Source organism: Pogoniulus pusillus, chromosome 2 (genome assembly GCF_015220805.1).
Source record: "Pogoniulus pusillus isolate bPogPus1 chromosome 2, bPogPus1.pri, whole genome shotgun sequence".
NCBI lineage: Eukaryota > Metazoa > Chordata > Aves > Piciformes > Lybiidae > Pogoniulus > Pogoniulus pusillus.
The window spans coordinates 36,272,346-36,293,632 of record NC_087265.1 but is presented as its reverse complement, the minus strand read 5'-3'; the positions used below and the strand labels follow the sequence as shown (position 1 = coordinate 36,293,632).

At 40.4% G+C, this 21,287-nt stretch overlaps 2 protein-coding genes and 2 non-coding genes across 4 annotated transcripts; 3 read left to right on the top strand and 1 right to left on the bottom strand.

Annotated features, from left to right (window-relative positions):
- Window positions 1-605: 605 nt before the first annotated feature.
- On the bottom strand, window positions 606-13,355 carry NDUFS1 (NADH:ubiquinone oxidoreductase core subunit S1). Its single transcript, XM_064161136.1, has 19 exons — window positions 13,203-13,355; window positions 12,509-12,576; window positions 12,165-12,256; window positions 11,397-11,504; window positions 10,756-10,832; window positions 10,582-10,663; window positions 10,342-10,472; window positions 9,414-9,599; window positions 8,816-8,950; window positions 8,297-8,411; window positions 7,202-7,347; window positions 6,539-6,667; window positions 5,479-5,608; window positions 4,844-5,004; window positions 3,154-3,308; window positions 2,356-2,531; window positions 1,511-1,645; window positions 1,251-1,323; window positions 606-953 (listed from the first exon to the last, which is right to left on the bottom strand). The coding sequence occupies exons 2-19, from the start codon at window positions 12,570-12,572 to the stop codon at window positions 862-864; spliced, it is 2,187 nt and encodes a 728-aa protein (XP_064017206.1). The 5' UTR covers window positions 12,573-12,576; window positions 13,203-13,355; the 3' UTR covers window positions 606-861.
- Window positions 13,356-13,819: 464 nt separating this feature from the next.
- Window positions 13,820-17,750, top strand: EEF1B2 (eukaryotic translation elongation factor 1 beta 2). Its single transcript, XM_064161184.1, has 6 exons — window positions 13,820-13,963; window positions 14,386-14,508; window positions 15,828-15,951; window positions 16,319-16,385; window positions 16,947-17,072; window positions 17,561-17,750. Exons 1-6 carry the CDS (start codon window positions 13,884-13,886, stop codon window positions 17,713-17,715), a joined length of 675 nt encoding a protein of 224 aa, XP_064017254.1. The 5' UTR covers window positions 13,820-13,883; the 3' UTR covers window positions 17,716-17,750.
- LOC135188326 (small nucleolar RNA SNORD51) lies at window positions 16,167-16,243 on the top strand. The gene has a single exon (XR_010307660.1). It is a non-coding gene; the product is annotated as a small nucleolar RNA SNORD51 (small nucleolar RNA).
- Window positions 16,659-16,792, top strand: LOC135188331 (small nucleolar RNA SNORA41). Its single transcript, XR_010307661.1, has one exon. It is a non-coding gene; the product is annotated as a small nucleolar RNA SNORA41 (small nucleolar RNA).
- Window positions 17,751-21,287: the final 3,537 nt, after the last annotated feature.

Sequence of the window (21,287 nt, the reverse complement as noted above, 5' to 3'; positions counted from 1 at the left end):
CCTGTTGAAGAAGGAAATACTCTCCCTCCAAACTTAAATTCACCATCATAAAAGAGGCACTGCCCACAAGTAATTCTAGAGTTTAAAGAAACCCCCAACAACCAACTAAAAACTATCACACACAACCCCTTTCCCCACTTCGCTATAAAGAGATTAGTGTGCAGAGAAGTTATTCTGAGATCTCTGTATTTCAGCTGGTGTAGCCAAAAGCCTTACATCATTGTATTAAATTTTTAAGCAGTCTGGTATGAGGAGGTTGTTTTGGAAACATCAAAATTATTTTTATTTGCTCCACAGGTACTTTCTCAACTTAAAGGGTGGGAGAGAAACACAGGTATCTAGAGCAGCTGTCTGTCTGAACACTGATGTAAATCAGGTATGTTTGACTCGAAAGAGGGACAAGTTGCTCTGAAAACATTACAAAAATAGCATGTTCACACTCTCACTAGTGCTTAATTTTAACATACCTGGATACTGTGAAAGAAGGTTACAATCTAGTATTTTTGCCATGTAGACTTGCTCCTAACAAATCAAGACTTCCTGAGTGCTTACTGAGTTCTTGTCACAGGAGAAGTGTGAGCTGTACAAATTACATAGGTAGTGGATTGTTTGGTATTATAATTTATTTGTATACAATCACGGTGTACTCTGCCTCTGGATAGAGTACATTGAGTGCTGCATGTTCCCTCAGACAAAGCAACAGTCCTATAATATCACAGGACTGTTTGAAATGATGACAAAGAAAAGAAAGATAAAATGACCTCGGAAATATTTCTTTTTGGGGAAAAAAAAAGACCAAACAGTCACAGCAGTTAACTGCCACAAATACTTGGATGGACGTGGTAGCAGTCTGATTAGTCTCTAGCAGCTGGCTGGTTCATCTACTGCATGAGCACCTTCAACAACAGCTTTCACACACTTGGCCATTGTCTGGGATGCTCTACTGATTGAATCTGAAAAAGAAAACAAAACCACAACAATCCAAACATGTCATACGCGGACAGAAAGGGATTTAGTACAGGACTGTGTTTAAAAAGGATAAAGAAAACTGCTTAGTGGAAAATACATACAAACAGTCTGAGGTTTATGCATGTTCCAAATCAGTCTAGTGAAAAAAACTGTTTCTTTGGAAGACTCAAATCCTGCATATCCTCCTAGTATACAGCTATAAATAACCTCAAAAGAATTTTACTGTCAACCTAAATAGAATGTATTGCTGATTTCTGAGTGGAAGGCCATAATGTACATACCTGTCATATAGAAGTCTTTTATTGTGAGCTGAGGTGGAACAAGAGGTTCAGCAAGGAGCTGTTGCTTCACTAACTGTGGCAGGGAAAAAAAAAGGCAGCTTTACAGTAGGAACTCATTACAAAGCATTTGTTTACTGAATTCTGCACTTAATGCAGGTCAAAAGATACTTGTACTACTGCATATGAAGAAGACCCATTTTTTAAGAGGGCATTGAGTTATGTAACAATAAATCATGCCTAGATGCCTCAGCTTTGATTACCTTTGACAGTTCATTTGCCTGGCTGAAGTAATTAGCTTCTTCCACATCATCATATCGAACCAGATTAGGAGACACTTCTTCTAAACGCTTCCGTATTTGATCAAGGTTCTCATAAGGCAAAGTCAAACCAGCCATCTAATTGATTCACAGAAAGAAATGCCATCAAGTCTAGGCCTTTAATACATACTGTTTTAGATTACCAATGCATTAATATACCTAAAGTAAGATCAGGAAAAATCTACTCCTGAAAATACAGGCAATTATAGTAACATACAAACTCAAGCAGTCATGGTATTCTGCTGGACTTCCCCTGCCCACAGTTAAGACTTCCCCAAGTCAAAAAACTAGGCTGTCCTGTTTGCTATACAAAGGAAAACAAGACATATTCTTCTCCTTCCTTTCAAATGTCACTTTTTCCCTAGTTTACCATCAAATGAGATCAAAATCAATGCAATTATCAATGCATCCTATTCCCAGTGACTAGTAAGCACCTATTTGACCTTATCTAATGATATTAGATCTTGTCCTCTAGAGTTCATGTTGCTTTCTTTCTAAAAAGAAACTGCATCCTCCCACCAGTTTCCTCTACAGCCCTTCATAAAGACTTAAAAGAATTTGCACACAAAGCTTCACTCCTTATGTACAGAAGCTACAGCATTAGTACTATGCTCAAAAAGAAAGCGATTTAACTTACAAAATTAACTAAGGATTCAACATAAAACATTACTTCTTAGGACTACAGTTAGCTGAAAATGGAACTCTTTTGTGAAAACACTTTTCATTACAAAAGGAACTTAACCTCTGGGTATACTTTTATTAGAAGCAATTCATAACAGAAACAGTACCTCAGAGACAGCTCTAATAATTCTCCAGTCTTCCCTTGCCATCCCAGGTGGTGTTACTGCTACTCTTGTCTGCTGGGCCCTACCTTCAGTATTCACGTATGTAGCTGTCTTCTCTGTATATGCTGCTCCTGGGAGAATAACATCAGCCATGGGAGCTCCCACGTCCCCGTGATGTCCTAAATACACGGAAAGAGGAAACAGCACACAATTATACAAGATGCAATTCAAAATAAAAAGAAACACTTTGCTAACACAACACAGAATTCCTGTTTTCCCAGAAAAAAAAGGTTTCTAAGTCTGCTTAAGTGGTAATAGAAAACCTATGAGGCTGACAGCTCTGAGGCCTTACTTGCCTAATAGTCTGGGGAGAATGAATGAAGCAGCAGTAAATGGTACTTCAGTCTCTATAGCCACTCAACTCTGGGGGGATCCTCAAACAAGGATGCTTAGTGAATTAAGATAAGACCATGTTTTGGTGTGACAAAACAGTTGGGAATCGATGCCATTTTGTCTGCCAGGTTTGAATCTGTGCTCCAGAAGACCTAATTGGCTTACAGTGCCTTACTACTTATCAACAAGAAAAACAGGCTACTAAAGAAATAAGTAACCGGTATCTCAGTTATGTGTTTTGGGGGTTTTTTATCTTTATGGATAAGATTCTTAAGTTGGGAGATGTATTACATTGATAGAGTAGAGTAGAACTCAAAGGGTTGAATATATTTTTAAGATATGTCACTGTTTGAGCTTTCTCTCCAGCTATTGGATAGCAACATTTCTGAAGTTACACCTACTGATTACCTTGATAGATGATAAAACAATCCTTTGGCAAATCCTGGCGTGTTATACAACCTGAATCAGCTCCCAAGAGATACAACACTTTGGGAGGATTTTTCCTAATTGTCTCCACTCCTGGTTTGAAGCCCAGATCCAGAGCAGCTACCTGGCTTGCAACTCTGTAAGAATAAATGCATTATGACTTTAAGTTATTTCAGAATTCTCTCTCTTCTATCAGAATGGACTTAAGTTCTTTTTTTTGACTAAGTATTACAAAAGGCCATAAGAGGTGTCTAATAGTAACAGGACAAAAAAGGAAACACAGTCAGTAGAAAATTTTAAGAGTATTTGACAGAATATCAGGTTGGGTTTGCATTTTGACAAACTGATGCCATTTGAAGTTTTCACGAGAAATCTTGCCTATTTAAGATGGAATAGAAAAATAAAGGCAGACATTCCAGATCAAGGCCTAGTGGCAGGCAGCCTGCTTGTCATCTGAACATCAAGGTTTACATGTCAGCATGAATTGAACTCAATAGGCCTGTAATTTAGGGCACTCATGAAGCAGAAGAAGCATCAGCTACTCTGAAGGATCGAAGACATAAGACCCCCATTTCAGCCCTTCATTTATTCACACATAAAATACTTTTAAAAGAATGAAATAGTTTTTTGGCAGTCTTTTTCATTTCCAAAGGAAGTTTTGCATAATCCTGCATAATCAGGTGCCAGACTTACAATTTTAAAGGAAAAAAATGCCTCTCTACAAATCCTTCACTGTTACTGACATTTGCCTGACATAGTCAAGACATTTAGGTTCCAGTAAGTTAAGTTGCTTCTTAACACTGTATAACAAGTATAGAGGATGGTGCACCAAAACCATGAAAGTCAATAACATGAAAGACTGTCAAGCCACATGTAAAAAAACGTATTGTGAGTGTTCTTTAGCTTGTCAGTGTTTTGGTATTAAATGTTTCAGTTTCAGCAGCATGATTTTCTATTCTGGTTTCCTCCAGAGGACTAAGCCCTGATCTTGCCACACCAGTTTAATGTCTTTGAAGCTGCTTTTGGCAGGACTTTGAGTCTGTGACTCTGCATGCCATGACATTTGCTGAAATACCTTTTCCTTTACAGAGGTTATCGGTTTGACAAATGGAGTTTTAAAGTGAGAAAGGACTGTCCCAAGAGAAGCTTGCCCATTAAAAATAGTAATATTCCAATAAATTGGATACCTTAAGACCAAACAGCCTGAAATGAAAATCTCTGAAGCTTTTCTATGACATGTTCAGTTATGAAACTGCACAGTAAAAGGAATATTGTAATAAACCATATTACTGAAATACACTTGCCACTTCATTTGGTTTTCTTCCTCTAGATAAAAAGCAATCATTTAGCAAGTAACGTGGCTCTGCTGTGCATTCTACTGAGCACTGGGGCAACGTTATTCTGTCCCTCTTCATTTAAATATTACATTCTATGTTTAAAAATAATCAATTAATAAAATCTCATGGAGAGCCTGGAAAGTTTGCTAGGTTAAGGTTTTTTTTTGTATTAAAAAGTTTCTGCTAGTTTGTACCTATTTTTTTTTATATTCCATGCAGGTTCTAACCTCGTAAACTGCTTGTGTGTACTCAAATAAATGTGCACACATACATTACGGTAACTTGTGTAGGCCAAGTTTGAATGAAAGCAGCTCCCAAAAAACTTTAAAACAAACCTGTGCAGGATATTCATGACTTTCCAATCGGAACCAACACCGCTCTTAGTCCTGGCATTCTGTGCAATGGTGGACACAGCAGCATGAATAGCTGCTCCATCACTGCGCTGCAGCGCTGCGCTACCCACCACCACCATTGGCTTTTTGGCCTGGTCGAGGACCTATGCAAGTAAAGAATCAAATTCATTCCATGGCTCTGAAGACAGTTCTTGGTGCAGATAATGTAGTAAGTCCTATCACATCTACACGAGCCTCTCATGCAAAGCAAGGGTTCTGAAATGGTCACTGTTACATTTAAAGCCAAGAGCAACTGCTGTGAGGAGTACACTACTCTGTCAGTACAGAACTGTACCCTCACTAAACAGTCATTTCAGTTCAGCAGCAGCTGAACAGCCTGCTTTATGTAAGGAAATATTTCAGGAGTTTCCTTTGCTACAAAGTTTTACATATATGAATATGTTACACAGTTTACACATACTTTGTGCACACTGATTACTACCTCATTTCTGCAAGTGATTAAAAGCAAATAACCCCATATGCAACACGGTACTTCTCTTCAAATCTGTCTCTGTGGGGAACTCATTATTATTCAATATATCTGAAATGTAACAGTCATCCTCTTAAGCTGTGTATACCTTAGAGAATGCATGTTTCCCAGAAGCAATGTCCTCAAGTATCTGTGGGGACTCTCCTAGATGATCATAGGTGTAAGTTAAATTCACAGGAGACCCAACAAGGGACACTTGCAAGTCATTATGAAGCCAGCTGAAAACACAGCAAACATTTCATAAAAACTTTTACAACACAGGGTTTTACTCAAAGTCACTAGTCAAAATTTTATCATTAACTTACAATAGGGTGAAAAGTGTTTCAAAGGAATATAAATGGCATTCATTGTTTTGGTACCATAGAGCATAGTATTATTCTGACTGCTAAGCAATCTTAAGGATTTTTTAGAAGAGTTATTTCTCCATGTACATTCTGGGACCACTGCAGCAACACACTGCAGTGGTGAGTTTGTAACTCAGTTCCCTTCTTTCCTCAAACTTTTGCCAAGTCAGTAGAAAAAAAGGTTTCAGTAAATGTGATGCTGCAACTTTTAAGACATATGCATTTGAATAATTCATAAGCTTATTTGCCTTTTTTCCACTCAAAACTTTTAAGGCCACTGTTGTTTAAAGTTATGCATTTTGGAAGACCTTAGCATTATGGAAGTCAGGGCTTCTACAAATCTCATTTGTCTCCTCCTGACATATCTTGTTGTAGTTGAATTAGTTACGTTGATTATTTGCCAAAGAAGAGTGTTAAACTTCAATGACTACTTCTGAAATCAGCAAGTCTGTCTTGTTACAATACAAAAACCAGCAAACTGGTGCTGAAAAGATTTAAGGAATATTTTGACAAACTTCTATAACACAGAAAACTCTGAGGTGTCTGTGTAATGTAACAAAGGAATAAATGCCCGAATACATGAACCTACTCAAAATGTCAAAGAAAGAATGAACAAAACACTACAGAGAGAAGAGATGCCCTTTTTCTGCACATGCGTCGCCAGTCCCTTTACTAAAAGGTGAACTAAATCCAGTGAGTCCACCTAGATGCAAGTTCTTAACTTATTGCCCGAGGCTCCACTTGAGACCACTGTATCAAATCCAGATGGATCTGCATGCTTATTCATCACCAACAAATACAGACCTCTTTCGAATTCTAGCATTAAAAAGTGGTGCCTCAAAGCGTGGATTGGTGCCAACCAGAAGCAGGACATCTGCCTCCTCCACTCCAGCAATCTTGGTATTAAGCAGGTAATTAGAGCGTAAATCTGTGCTATAACAAAAAGATACAAGAAAGAAGAGGATGGGAATTCAGTAAAGGGAAGGAACAAATATGTGGTAAATATTTTGTCAGCTCAGGAAGAAAAAGAAAAGATTTCTCAATCTGAAGTACTAACACAGTAGAATATTAATGGAATTACAATATAAGTATTCCCTACATTTACAGTTATTGTCAGCCTTCACAAACTTCATCTGCTGTTGCATGAGACCCTAATTGTACTGCAGCTACCACAACACAAATAGCAACAGACTAAATCACCCAACATAGAACTGGCTTTTTGTAGCCTACTGTTAAACTGCAGCACCCTCAACATAAAGTGTGCAACATTTGCTGTAATGATGACTCTTTATCAACTCACTATCCATAAATACTCTTTATAAGTCGATACTGTAAATTCAAACAAAGCCTGCTAATGCATCAGTAGTTGCTATCCTAGGTCATTTCAGACTCTTACTGTGAGAGGATTTGCAGACTGGAAAGTCAATTAACATACTAATTACATACTAACTTCGTTTGAACTCTTACCCAGCTCCAGCAGTAGGGAAGACCTCTTCAGTGCAGAGCGTATCACAGTTTACTCTATTCAGTAAGTCTTTAAGAGCTATTAGCGCTTCTGCATCCACCAGTCCTCCAACAATTGCTGCTACTTCCTTACCTTCAACAGCCTGTAGCTGGAGAGAGAAAGTATAAATGTAATGAAAAGAAAACATTGCAATGAATTCCCATTTGGCCCAGGTAAATGTTTGTTACATTAGAATGTGACAAAGCCAGAAGTGCAACCGCTGGCCCGATAACAGCATCTGCCTTCTGCAAGGCAGCAATTCCAGGCCCTTCAGAATTCAAGGTAAGCAGTGAATAGCTCTCTGTATCCTATGCATTTCTCTCACTTGAGTTATTGCTCAGACACATCTAATTCTCATTTGCTGTGGTGAGGAGAGGAAGAATGGTGAATGCTTTCATTTTAATGAAGCTACAGTGCAGACAGAATGTGAACTTCCATAAAACAAGCTCAGGTAGTAAATTCAACTCAAATGGTATTATCCAAGAAGCAGTAGCTTTTGTAACAAACCCTTCTACTGCAGGAAGGACAAAAACATCCTTGAGGAAAGTTCAATTGCAGTTATTTCAATTCTACTTCACCACACAAAAATTTTATCAACATCCAGAGCAGTGATGTAGCACTTCGTTTGAGCAGTAATCACACAGAGGAAGCCCTGAGGTGAGCACAGCTTAAATGTGAGTAATACAGCCTTGACAGCAGAAGTGGTGATAGCACAGTTTAAACCAATTTAAAACTTCTTCAGATAGATCAAAGCAGATCAAGAAAGTTGCTTCCTCCTAAATTTCTGAAGAAACAGTTTAGTTTCCTACTTAAATTTCTCTACCAGTGCCCAGATGAAATCACGATAAGGCAAAGTTCTTCAGAGAGTCTAATCCATGAAATCAGAAATAATTTTTTTAAAAAATTAAGTGGAAATACAGTGGATTAGAAGTCAAAAACTCCCTTCTAACCTAAAAATAAAAGGCCCTTTTCTATGCAACTGTTTTCATATTAACTATTACAGTATGTCCAGCTTTAGAAATTGATTTTATACTACATATATTAAAAATTGTTCTTACCACACCAGCAACACGAGTTAATACATCCTCCCACGAGGCATAAACAAATAGTCCTTTCTCATTTTTGATCATTGGCTGAGTAAGCCTCTGGCGCTTCAGACCATCATAAGCAAACCTAAGTGAACATCATGAATATTATTAAAGAGCAGAGACAAAGATTATTGGGCATACTAAATATTTTCTAAGATTGTGTTTTCTAACACCTTGTATGAACGTAGAAGAGAAACACAAGAAATATTTCCCCTGAAATGTTAACTTTCTTCTAAAACACAAGCAAAAGTATGTGACACAAATAAAAAGTTACTGAGGGAAAAAAAAGCTATAAACACAAGTTAGAATACTCAGAAACTTCCATTATAGTAGTAAACCCGTGTTTTACCAATTATTCATCACTGTAACTTCACAATATTAGCAGTGGGATACAGAAGTCAGTGCTACTGTCCACATTTTTGGTTCTGCAAAGTGTGCTTCTAATGAGTGCATAAACAACACATATGGCTACAAACACCTCTCACACACCTTGTTTTGTCAGAAATCCATTCCTCATTGATATCTTCATGCAACCTTGGCAAAATTCTCATCACTTCTCCAGTTCTTGTGCTCACTACAATGTTGCTTCCAAGTGCATCAAGAACATCAACCGACTCTACCTTCCTGTTTAGAACAAATAAACCATTTGCAGTTTCCTATATATAAGCAGCAACAGACTGCAGAATAAACAAACCAAAGATGTGCTTTAGGTTTAGCTTTAGGTAATATGCACATAAGAGCTTAGCTGCACAAGGTATTCGTATATCCTCAACAATTACTGAGTTAATGAACTTGAATTTTCCTTCATACACAATTTTTTTACTGAGCAATGAGCACACTTTACATGTCCAAGTCATTTTAGGGTAAATATCAGGGAGCAGTCTACCAACTGTAACATTCTTCCTTTTCTTGAATGAGTTGTGAGTCAGTAACAGAATTTGTGTTAAATTCAGTCTATGGAAAAGCATACAACAAAACCACAGAGAATAAAAATCAGAGAAAACCCTTGGTATCACAGATGGACATATGATAAGATAAAGTCTATGGCAGAGAAAGCTGCATGTGCAGTACGAGTTAAGATACACACCTTGTCTCCCATGGGCGTGCAGTAAAGGCATATGGCTTGGAGGTAAGAGCACCAACTGGGCAGATGTCAATAATATTTCCTGATAACTCAGACATGAACATCTTTTCAACGTAAGTACCAACTTGCATATCATTTCCTCTTCCAGTCGTTCCCAAGTCATCTACCCCTGCAACCTCACTAGCAAACCTGGTTGACGTGAAAAAGAATGAAAAACAAATCTGGAATGTACGACACCACCACCACAGCACCTTTTTTTAACCCATCTCATTTCCCTAAGATAAACATTAACCTTACACCTGAAATACACCAGTAAGAAGAAAACAGTAATTTAGATGCATTAGTCAGTGCCATCACATGCAGGACGGTACATCTGCTGAATTTTCATTCATATAGAGCTACAAAAATTAGGTTAGAGTTAAATAAAAAATCAGAGCTTTTTAGTGCTCATTGAATTTCACAGTCTGAGTCCAAGGTTAGTCCTGACCAACAAATTATTTCTAGAACTAGGCAGACAACTTGTATTTTTTTCAGTCTGGCTCAGGTTAACTGGTATTGAATCTCAGGACTACAGGACAGCATAAATATAGCTACCAGAGGCTGGCAAGAATAAATAAATCTTGCAACTATAGCCAAGGAAGTCACTTACTGTTTTAAAAATCTATTCTGACACTAACACCATGGGACCAGTTCTGCCCTGTAGAATTCTCATTTAATTTCCATGTTTTGACTTGCTCTATTTCCTGCATGACAGCTGTCTGGTAGCTCTGGGGAACCTGCTATCAGTCCCCACCAGAAATAAGATTCTTCAGTACAGCCACGAAGTTTAAAAATATCTGGCTGTCCCTTGTGGTGTTTCTTTCCCAAGTAACAATCTGATACAAATATGCCTGTTTGGTATGCTCTCTGGTGAAAAAGAAAATGACATTACCTGATACATCGAGTGCACTGTATACACCGAGTCATGATTGTCTTGACTAATGGGCCAATGTTCTTGTCCTCCACAGCACGTTTTCCCTCTCTAAATCTACTCCGATCACTGCCAAACATCATTGATTGATCCTAGAACAGATGACAGAAAACAGACACATCCAGGTGGCTGGAAAGCAGAGTCTTACCTAAGATAACAGTATTAATATGTAAATCTACACAACTTAATTGGATATTGTACCTGTAGATCACACTCTCCACCCTGATCACAGATAGGACAGTCCAGTGGGTGATTTGCCAGCAGGAACTCCATTACACCCTCTCTGTTGGGTTCAGGAATTAAAGTGAATGTTAACACTACATTATTTAGGAAACAGTACAACCAAGCAGCTATAAAAAGCTAAAGGAAAGGTACCTTGCTTTCCTGGACTTCTCAGAATTTGTCAGTATGTTCCAGCCCTTCATAACTGGCATGGCACAAGCAGCAACTGGCTGCAGTCATCATAAAAAGAAAGCAAAAACATAACATATTTCTTCTCAGTATGGACACAAGTAATTCAAGACTGAATATCAAAAGAATGCTTCAGCAATCTGCACAGGTTTCTTAATGCTGCTGAAGGCAGAGTTCGATATTGAAGTCAACTACTATTTTACAACAGAAATCAATGGTATGTGATGCACTAAAATATAAAATAGTAAGCAAATATAATGTCTACTTCAGCAGAACAAAACTGCAGACACTAATCACACAGCTGCAGTCATAAGGTATCTCTGTGTAACAGCAGCTGAAAATGTGCTGTTGAAGTCTAAATCACAGAACATTAAAATATATCTGACTGAAAATGCACAGCTATCATATGCTCATGTGCAGCAGCAAGTAATCCATAAGAATCTGAGAACTGACACCATGGTCCACTGGGGGAAAAGGGAAAAAACTTCTTCAAGACAGTAGATGACAACAATTTGTGTGCTACCAATAGTACAATTATTTGGAAGACTTAAAGTAGACTTTAAGCACAGCAGAAAATCACAATTCCTGTGAAGCACATAGAATACCTTAGGAGCTTTCTCTATTTCCACAAGACACATCCTACAGTTTCCAGCAACAGAGAGACGATCATGGTAACAAAAACGAGGAATCTGAACTCCAGCCTTTTCACAGGCCTAGAATGAATAACAAAAGGAAAAATTTACACTAGACCACTGCAGAGAGCACACTAATGCCTAAATATCCAAAGAATGAGAGATCTGTATTTTAAATAAGCAGTATGTACTTTCATATTCTAACTCATTATACCATGTCCCCATTTAATGACTTGTTAAAAAGAAGATCAGAAAGAGATCTACTTGCAATATTGAGTAAGGGCTGGGAAATCCAGATTACATTTCTTCCCACACTAAGAATAAAGGCAGCAATGGATCAGCACTCTGAATCCTAAGAACTAATAACCAAAAAGAAGAAATCTCTCATTTACCAGAGACACCACTTTAGTAACACACAAAATTATAAGGTTACACACAGTTCAGAGCTAGAACTTCAACCAGAATTGATCAACATCTGTTACTGCAATGCATAAATTTTTGCAGTTAGGGTTCACATTGCATGCATCGTCTTTCAGCCAACCATGGCAGATGCTTCTTTTTCAAACAGTGACTCCCCAAAGGACTTCTACTACATCAAATCACATCACAGTCAGTGAAAACATCCTTTAGAGAATTGCAAAAAACAACATGACATGGTTTGGGTTTTTTTGCTGTATAGAATATGCTGACAAGAAATGAGCCAGGGAGTCCAAAAAAAATTCAGCATGCCAGTCCTCACACCTGAAGTACTGTGGTTCCTGGGTTCACCAAAACAGGATGGCCATCTACAAACACCTCTATTTGGTTGCTGGCTGCTGTTGCTGTTGTACATCCTAAGAGACACAGAAAAAAAAAAAGAAAACAAAAATTTCAGTTAAAGCAAGATGCAAACCACCAGATCCCATGCTCCTTATCTTACAGTTATACAGTACTGTAACAATTCCAGTTCTAAAACCAGTGCAACAACAGTGCAACAAAGCACTCCAGAGCTCCAAAGTACCCATACACATCTTTCAGTAAACCAATGAAGCATACCTGAATTTTATCACTATCAATATGCATATGCATAAACTAGAGACACTTACCACACACTCTGGAGGACTTGGCAACCCCAACTAAGGTCCTGCGGACAGCAGGTAAGCGAAGCATGGTCCTTTGACAAGAAAGAAAACAGTACTGAGTTTTCATCAGTTCGAATGTTTGCTGATGGGTTTTTAACCGGCAGAGTAAAAACTTCTGCAGCAGTCGCAAAAAAGTGTCACGTTATGCTGCTTTCCTAAACTGCAAGATACAGTTAATTTCTCATAACCATCTATTCTTTATACATATCTGTCACCTTACATTATCGAAAAATTTTGGAGTACCAGGATCTCGAGGATGACCTGCTCCATCCTTCTTGGGAAAAGACGCTGAACGTCACGACGACGAACAGCAGGCAGGCCAGCTCAAGCTACTAACTCTGCAGGAGCTGCCAGGAGCAGGAAGGCCGCAGAGCCATCGAGAACCGGCGGCAGCTTCACTGCAATAGGACGGTGTTTACAGGGCAAAAGCACACAAGCGCTCCGCCGCCCTCCCGGGAGGCGGCTGCGGGCAGGAACCAAGCAGGCTCTCCGCCTGCCAGCGGGCCCCTGGGCACTCCGCCACAGCGCCGGTGGCGAAGGCACAGCCCGCGGCAGCGTCACCCGGCGCGGGGGTCACCTTGGAGGCGCCTCCACCGCATCCCTCTGACCGCGGACTACCGAGCACCACTGCCAGCCCCGCCACAGCGTCTGCCGTTACCTGGCGAGAGACGGGCGGCGGAGGTGCCTCGACCTTCCCCGCCGCTGCACTGGCTACCGTCCGCCTTGGCCTCTATGGCGGCTGCCTCGGGCTTTTCCGCCGCTCCCCACAGGCTCCTTCGGCAATCTCCGGAGAGAGCAGCCTCACCGACGTCTGTCGCTTACTGACGTACGAGTTCGGCAACCTTCGGAACTAAGCGCTTCGGGTGTTTCCGTCACGTTATCGGCGACCGGTAGCACTCGGCAATTTCCGCCCATCTCCCAGAGCCTTTTCGGCCACCGTTGGACACATCACCATCTGCAATTTCCGTCTCCCTCCGCTCAGGTCCGGAATGTTGGGCTGGGATGGGGAGGAGGGGATAACAGTACGAGGAACGTTACAATACCCTTTTACCCTGTAAAGCTTCCTGGACTTTATCACTAGCTTCATATTTATAACTGTGATCTTTTCTCACTCATCTAATGTCCAGTCCGCTGCGCGACTTGTGCTAGGCCTTCCAACCCGGGGGAACTACTTCGCAGGTCATTTTTGCGGATGGATACGGAGGCGGTCACTTAAGCGAGAGCTTCTGACTACTATATAAGGGGAACACAGGCGCTGCCGGACCTCTTTGCGCGGCGGTTGGGCTAGGGGTGAGGGCTGCGCGTGTGCCGCGCTGCTGCCGCCGCCGCCGCCGCCGCCATGGGCTTCGGGGACCTTAAGTCCGCCGCTGGCCTCCGGGTCCTCAATGACTTCCTGGCTGACAAGAGCTATATCGAGGGGTGAGAGGCGGTTGGGGGAGTTCTGGGGTCCGGGAGAGGCGAGCCTGGTCAGGCCGCGGTGAGGCTCGCTGGCGTAGCGGGAACCAGCAGTGGGCGGGAGCCGTGTTAGTGCGGGGGGAGGGTGGGGGGGGTGTCTTGAGAGCCTTGCATGCTTTGGTCCGCGGCAGCGGCCGCCGCGGAACCGCTGTGGGCGGCGCAGCGCGGAGCAGACCGAGTTGATGGGCTGCCTCAGCGTGTCGGCGTTACCCACCCTGGCGGCCTTAGCGCACTTACCGCGGCGCTCGGCGCTAGGCCTAGCAGCAGCGTGGCGAGCTCACTGGGTTGCTGCTGTGGCGCGGCCGACCGTGTTTGACGGCTGTAACTTCTTCACGTGTTCCTTCGTGCACCGTGGAAGGGGGCTAACTTCGGCTTGTTCTCCACAGGTACGTCCCTTCTCAGGCTGATATAGCAGTCTTTGAAGCAATCGCTGCCCCTCCTCCTGCAGACTTATATCATGCTCTTCGGTGGTACAATCATATTAAGTCGTACGAAAAGCAAAAGGCAAGGTATGGTTAAACTGCGAATCTGGATTGTGTGTGTAAACTGGCCTGTGAAGTTTGGGTTTTTTTTGTTCCTTCGAGTTCGTACAATCACTGCTTTTCACTGGTACCGTGTTGCTTTTTATGCTGTTGGAACACGAAGAACTCTAGAAGCAGAGCTGTCCTCTACTGTCAGGACATTCGCTTCTCATTTGAAATGTAAGCAACTTGATTCAGGGTCTGGTCAGTTGCTGACATTTTTGATAAAGCTTATAGGAAAAGCTTTATTTTTTTTTTAATTGCATCTTTTGTGTACGTAGTGCTGAAAGCTGGAAGTTACTTGTCATTAATCGACCCAATAAAGGCAGCAGTGAAGTGGATTATAAAGTAGTATAGGAGTCTTTAAATATACAGTATGTAGATATTAAAAAAGGAAAATGATTGCTTTACATTTTTAGTCACAGGAAGATAAAATCTGTGGTTTGCAGTACAGAAGCACATATAAAGGTGGGGAAATATGAAACTTTTTTTTTCTTTTTTAGCGATATTAGTGTTCATGAAAGGTGCTGTATTGACATCCATGGAGACTGCAGGCCTCTCTGAAAAGGTACAACATAGGACCATAGGTGGTGTCTATGCTGCCACCTCTACGTGCCTCAGTCCTGTTTGGAAGGATCTCTTGCAAAGTTGGGTGGCTCAGTCACTAGTCTGTTTCCAGAACTCTTAAAATGTTAAACGCTGCTTCATAAAGTCCACTCTGGAAACTAAAAATAGTCTTACGACTCTTCTAACAGCAATTCACAGTGGCAATAGAACTACAGGGTTGTTCTAAGATGGTGGAATTATATGATTTGTAGGAGTGTTAAGGGAATCTTGGTCTAGCTTTTCAGAGTAAAGCCTCTGCTGATTTTCAGGGTCACAGGATTAGTCATATTGCAGCAACCTGCTTCCTGTCACCATTAGTTCTTAAACAAAAATACTTTTAGGAAAGTGCTACCAAGAAGTTGATGACTCTTCCTGCACAGAATGTAATGCAGGTAAATGATTCCAAGAAAGACTTTCTTTTCTCTAGCCATGCACCTGGGTGGACTAGCAGTGTTGGGCAGGATCATGTCATCTTAGATGAACAGTCACTGAGTATGGGATTTGCCGTAGTCTCAAGTAGTATGTTGGGAGCATTGGGGATTGCCTTTGGGGAGGTCCTGTTTTCAGATAGTGGGAATTAGAGATTTATTTTTTGTTTAGCATAGCATTTTTACTTTGAAAGCACTTGTAGGTTTCATGACACATTACCAGTATTTATATTGATATTTGGGTAGATCCCTAAATCTGCTCTTTTCTTTCAGCTTGCCAGGAGTAAAGAAGGCTTTGGCGAAGTATGGCCCTGCTGATGTTGAGGACACAACAGATGCAGCCGCAGATAGCAAAAATGATGATGACATTGATCTTTTTGGCTCTGATGATGAGGAGGTATTTGTGACCATTTTGTATTATAGTTGGGTGGGGCTCTTTTATAAGTGGAGTTATGTAGACTTTTGCCTTAATAACTATCACTTAAGTTTATGACCTTGATACCGTAGCCAACTGTGAACTCTGCAGCTGTCTGCAGAACAGAAGAGCTTGGCAGGTGAAAACTCAGAGATAGAAAGGCACGTGTTGCATTGAAGTGAATTGTTTAATTTTGACTGGTTACATGATGAATAAAACAAAAAATCACCATCTTTCGGCTGATGATTGTGATGAGTTGTTTTTGCCTGAGCAGACACCAGTCAATTTGGTAATGCTTTAAAGATGTGGAGTTTTGGTGCTCTTGTGTAACTTTAGATTTCTCTCTTAGGAAAGTGAAGAAGCAAAGAAGCTGAGAGAAGAACGCCTGGCCCAATATGAGTCAAAGAAGTCCAAAAGTATGTCTACTAAGAGCTTGTCTCTTACACTTGGGTTAACTTTCATGCATTAGAGCAGGATGTCTAGAAATACAAATTAACTGAAATTTATAAAATTGAATGGAATGAGATAAGAATAATTAGCTTCATTTGAATTCCTTCTGAGCTTAGCCTTTCCTGTAGTAAATGGGGACCTTAAAAAGTGTCAACCTACAGCTGAGCTTTCTATATAAATAGAGGTAACACCAGGATTTTTGTTGAAGCTTTAGAGAAAAGGCTGCAGTATGCAAGTCTCTCCACAGCTACTGGTCTGGAACTGTTCAGAACTGTAGCAGTTGCAGTATTCCCTCTGTGGAAAATAAACTGTTACACAGCATTAAGCTCCTTGTCAGATCCTCTGACAAGGGCTTCCTATGTAACAAACAATTCTATCTTAAAGTTTCTGTAGCGAGACATCTCGAATGTTGGTACATGCATAGCTTATGAAATAAATGTAGGCACAAGAGATCTGTCACAGCTATGTGAGGAGGTTCATGAGGGTTTGATTATTTCTAGCTTTTAATGTTGGTTTTATTCCCCCAGAACCAGCTGTTATTGCCAAGTCATCAATCTTGCTTGATGTAAAGCCTTGGGATGATGAGACTGACATGGCCAAGCTAGAGGAATGTGTTCGAAGCATTCAAGCAGATGGCTTGGTCTGGGGATCTTGTAAGTAGAACATTTAAAAGCAGGGAGAGGGAGGAAATACAGAGTCTCTTAAGTTAGTATATGAACAGGTAGACTTGTGGTCAGTATTTGCTGATCTGTAAAAATGTGGGTATCTAAAACAGTGCAGAAACTGAAATACTATGGGACTTCAGTATCAACATACTCAAAAAGGTGTACTTGATGCAGCAAGCAAGTCTTAGAACTTGGGCTCTGCTGTCCTGCGTGGTCCCTAAGCAGTTCTGATGCAGTAAGCAAATGCCTGTATACACACAGCACAGCATTGGGGGAGGGACCACAGGAAAAAAATAAACTTTTGACCATGCTGTAATGAATGCTCAGCAGTCTGTAATATGGAACATGCTATATTTGTTCATAAAACTGCAGGTTGACTTTGGTTAATTCAATGTTAGGTCTGTGTTTTGAAGAGGTAACACCAGTTAAGGAGTACTAAATGCTTTGCTTTTTTCATTTCTTTTTTTTTTCTCCAGCCAAGCTAGTACCAGTTGGTTATGGTATCAAAAAGCTTCAGATCCAGTGTGTTGTTGAAGATGATAAAGTTGGAACAGATATGCTGGAAGAGAGAATAACAGCTTTTGAGGATTATGTACAATCAATGGATGTAGCTGCTTTCAATAAGATTTGAGTCTTGATACATCTAGAATAAATGTAATTGCAAAACTTGGGCTGTGTTTGTGGGCAATTTGAAACGGTGTATTCCAACTCATAGATGTGAAATCTGGTTGAAGGGTAAAGCAGAAGCTAAAACTGAATTTCAGGTTTGCTCTAACACTCACTGTAGTATCCAAGAGCACAAGCAAAGGAAATAAAAAGCTTGTGTTTATCATGAATCCAGCTTTGAAAATCTGAAATGATCTTCGCTCCATTTATTGGGTGATTTCTCATTCCTGTGGAAGGTAGGGATGGTTTTAAGGGAAAAGCATGCAGAGTGCAAGTTAAAGATGGTGACTAACCAAATAGATCATGGCTTTTGCGGCAAGCTAAGACTTTGTTTCATGGAGGGAGTGGAGATGCGGGTAAGTGCAGTGCACTGGAGATGACAGGATAGTGAAACAGTTTTTATTGTATCTGAGTCTACTGTGGTACTTTCTCATCTCGTGTGTACTTGATGCTTTTCCTGAGAGATGTAAAAATGTTTGCAATGAAATTATTTCAAATTATTTTTTCTGGGGCTCTTTAATTAGCACAGCAAATAACGGTGCTGCTGAAAACTGCTTTTATATTCTAATGTGCTTGTGCATCCTGTGCCTGCAATAGCCTGGGCCGGAGGGTATGAAAGGTGCTATGAAGGCAAGAGGCCACCAGGGGGCAGTAGGCACCTTCCACAAGGGCTCTTAAGGCGCTGCCTGAGCATCGGCGAGTGCAAAGACTGCAGGCTTCAGCTAATGCACATGGGTCATTTACTTGAAAAGTAGGCTCCAGGCGAAAACGAAGAAGAGGCAGAGAGAATAATTAACATCACTTTGAGTGGATTGTGTGGCTCCAGGTTGATTTCTAGCTTGAGTTTTGTGTTTTGTTTTTTTTGAAGATAACCTGTCAGAAATTAATTGTTCTCAAGAAACCTATCCATAGGACTGGTAGAAATATAAAAACTGTCAGTTGGGAAGCTTCTAGACATATTTCTAAGACTTCTATTGAGCTGAGAGAATTGTGACCATGAAATGTGTTGATCACTGAAACTAATGTGCTGTGCTGAAGCCTGAGAGAGCAGCTAAAACAATTTTGGGCTTTTTTTTTCCACACAGCCTATGTGCCATTCGTGCAGTAGCTTCTGCTTTGTTTAAAGGTCTGCCAATTTCAGATTTATATAACAGCTTTTGGTTTATAATTTGTCTCAAGGAAAAAACCTGCCTGACAGGTTTAAAATACCTTCCATAAACTTAACTTCTAAAGGATTAGGTCCATCCTGTGTTATAAATGCACAGTACCCTTTCTGTGGCAGTTTCCTAGCTATCACTTAGGCAAAATCACATAGCTTGGTTTTTCTAATTGTGTTAAAATGCATGTGCCATAACAGAACATGAAAGCTTTTGCCACAAAAATGACATTATCCTTGGCCGTCACCATTTCTGACCTCCCATTCAGTATGCTTATTGCCTTTAAACTCTCCTGATCTGGAAATCTGCTCCAAGTGGATTAAATGGGTTTGTAGATTTATAACTGCTAAAAGAGTGCTGCGAGCCCTCTGACCCAACAAACTGGATTTGTGTTTTTCATGCAATTTCTATTTTGCTGAAGTTAGGAGACTGTTGCACAGAAAGAAAACAGTAGTCTTCCTAGTTAAAAAATCTGTGGGTACGTGGGCAAGACCACAGATCCCTACATTGGAGGAGTCCAGGTATCTGCTGGCATATTACTGTATCATGTCTGAAAAAATCAACATGTTAGTGTAATAAGACTCTTCTCTCACAAGTATATCCCACAATGAAGATCAGCAGAGCTGTTCTTTAATTATGTGATACATGGGAATACTGGGGAAGCCAATTCAATGGAGGTACTGGTTACAAACTGGTCAACATTGCAACCTTCAGAAGTACAAACTTCAGGAAGCGGATAATAGAAATAAAATGCCAATAGCTATTGCTGAATGGGTGGCTCATCATAGAATTGTTTGCTATGAAAGTGGTGTGTGGGTTTTTTTGGGATTTGTTTGGTTTCAATAGTGTCTTATAGCATAAGATAGAACCCTTTCATCTGTTTTGGGTTGGGTTTTTTTTCCCCCCGTTGGGGTGAGTGGAACAAATGTTCCTCAGTCAAAGCAGCCTGGAACTGTTTTGAATACTCTTTGGAAAAAGAAATTCAGAGTTACATTTTGTTTGGGTAACCTCTATTGATCTTGCAGGTAATTCTGTAACTGATCTTAGTGTGAATGAGGCAGGAGTTAAAATTGCAAAATAGTTAATCCATTCTGTTCATAGACCAGGGCTGAGTTTGGCCTTCCTTGTTTCTGTTCCTTTATCTGCTTCAGAGGAAGCTTTCTGCTAATGTATGTAAGACAGCATATATATATTCCCCCTATTGAAAAATCAATGTAGTAACATCTGCTTACAGAGCTCACATACAGGATGGCCTACATAAATCTTCATTCCTGCCCTAGAAGGAGTCAGGGCTTCCTTTTACCTTTCAAAATCTTTGGGAAAGAGTTGTTTCAGAAAGGGACAGTCACTGCATGTTGCTGAGAAAAGCAAACAAATGCACCTTTTGGAAACAACAAAAATTTAATACTTTACTTGCAGTACAATCAGGAGAGCAGGTCTAAATATATCATTCTTACTTTGAAGGATGCTAGGAAACACATGAAGAAAACCTGCAATACATTTGGCTTAGGCACACTGAGCAGCACAATGCTAACATAAAATGACTTGTCACCTAGCAGGCAACAAATGAATGGAAAGAGTGCTGTTTAACAACATACTCAAAGCCAAATACACTGAAATTCCACTGACCCTCTCTGATACTCCCAAGCCCTGAAGCCAGAGCTCAAAGAAACAGTTACCACAGACTGTTTCTATGTGTACAGCTACAAATACTGAATGGGTATATGCATATATTATACAAAAGCAAATATATTTACATATAAGGCACCAATTACAGTGTAAATGCTACTTAAGTGTGTTGGCAGGCTGTGGAAACTAACTAGATCATCTGAAAGGCAGCTTTATTCTATATACCTACACCAATAACAAGTGGTATTGCATCAGAAACTGGTCTACTCCACTCAACACATATGTGCAGTGGTGTATGTGTAATTCTACAGCAAGCAACAAGCTGGAACAGAATAAAACACAACTGGAACTACTTAATGTTTCTTAGGGGAGTGGACACCACGTCCCGGAGTGCTGGAATTCCTGCACTGTCTTGCCTCTCATTTGGCAAAGAAGTTCAGATTTGGCTGTAGACTTGTAGCAGAATATTGTGGATTTTGCTCTCTTCCATTTTTGAAGATTACTGTTAAGGCAAACAAATTTTTTTTTCTTCACCTTTGTTTCACAGAGCAACCAATACTCATCAATGTCTTGCAGCTTGAAAATTCAAACATGGGCAAAGAACAAGTGTGATAAGGAGCCTTGAATCTCACCTTCTGTATGAAACATTTCAACTCATTCTTTGTACCTTTCTAACGAGCCTAAGACCTTTATGAAACATCTGCTGAGTATTTTGCAGCCAAGTGGTGATAAAAGCATTAGGATAAGTGAC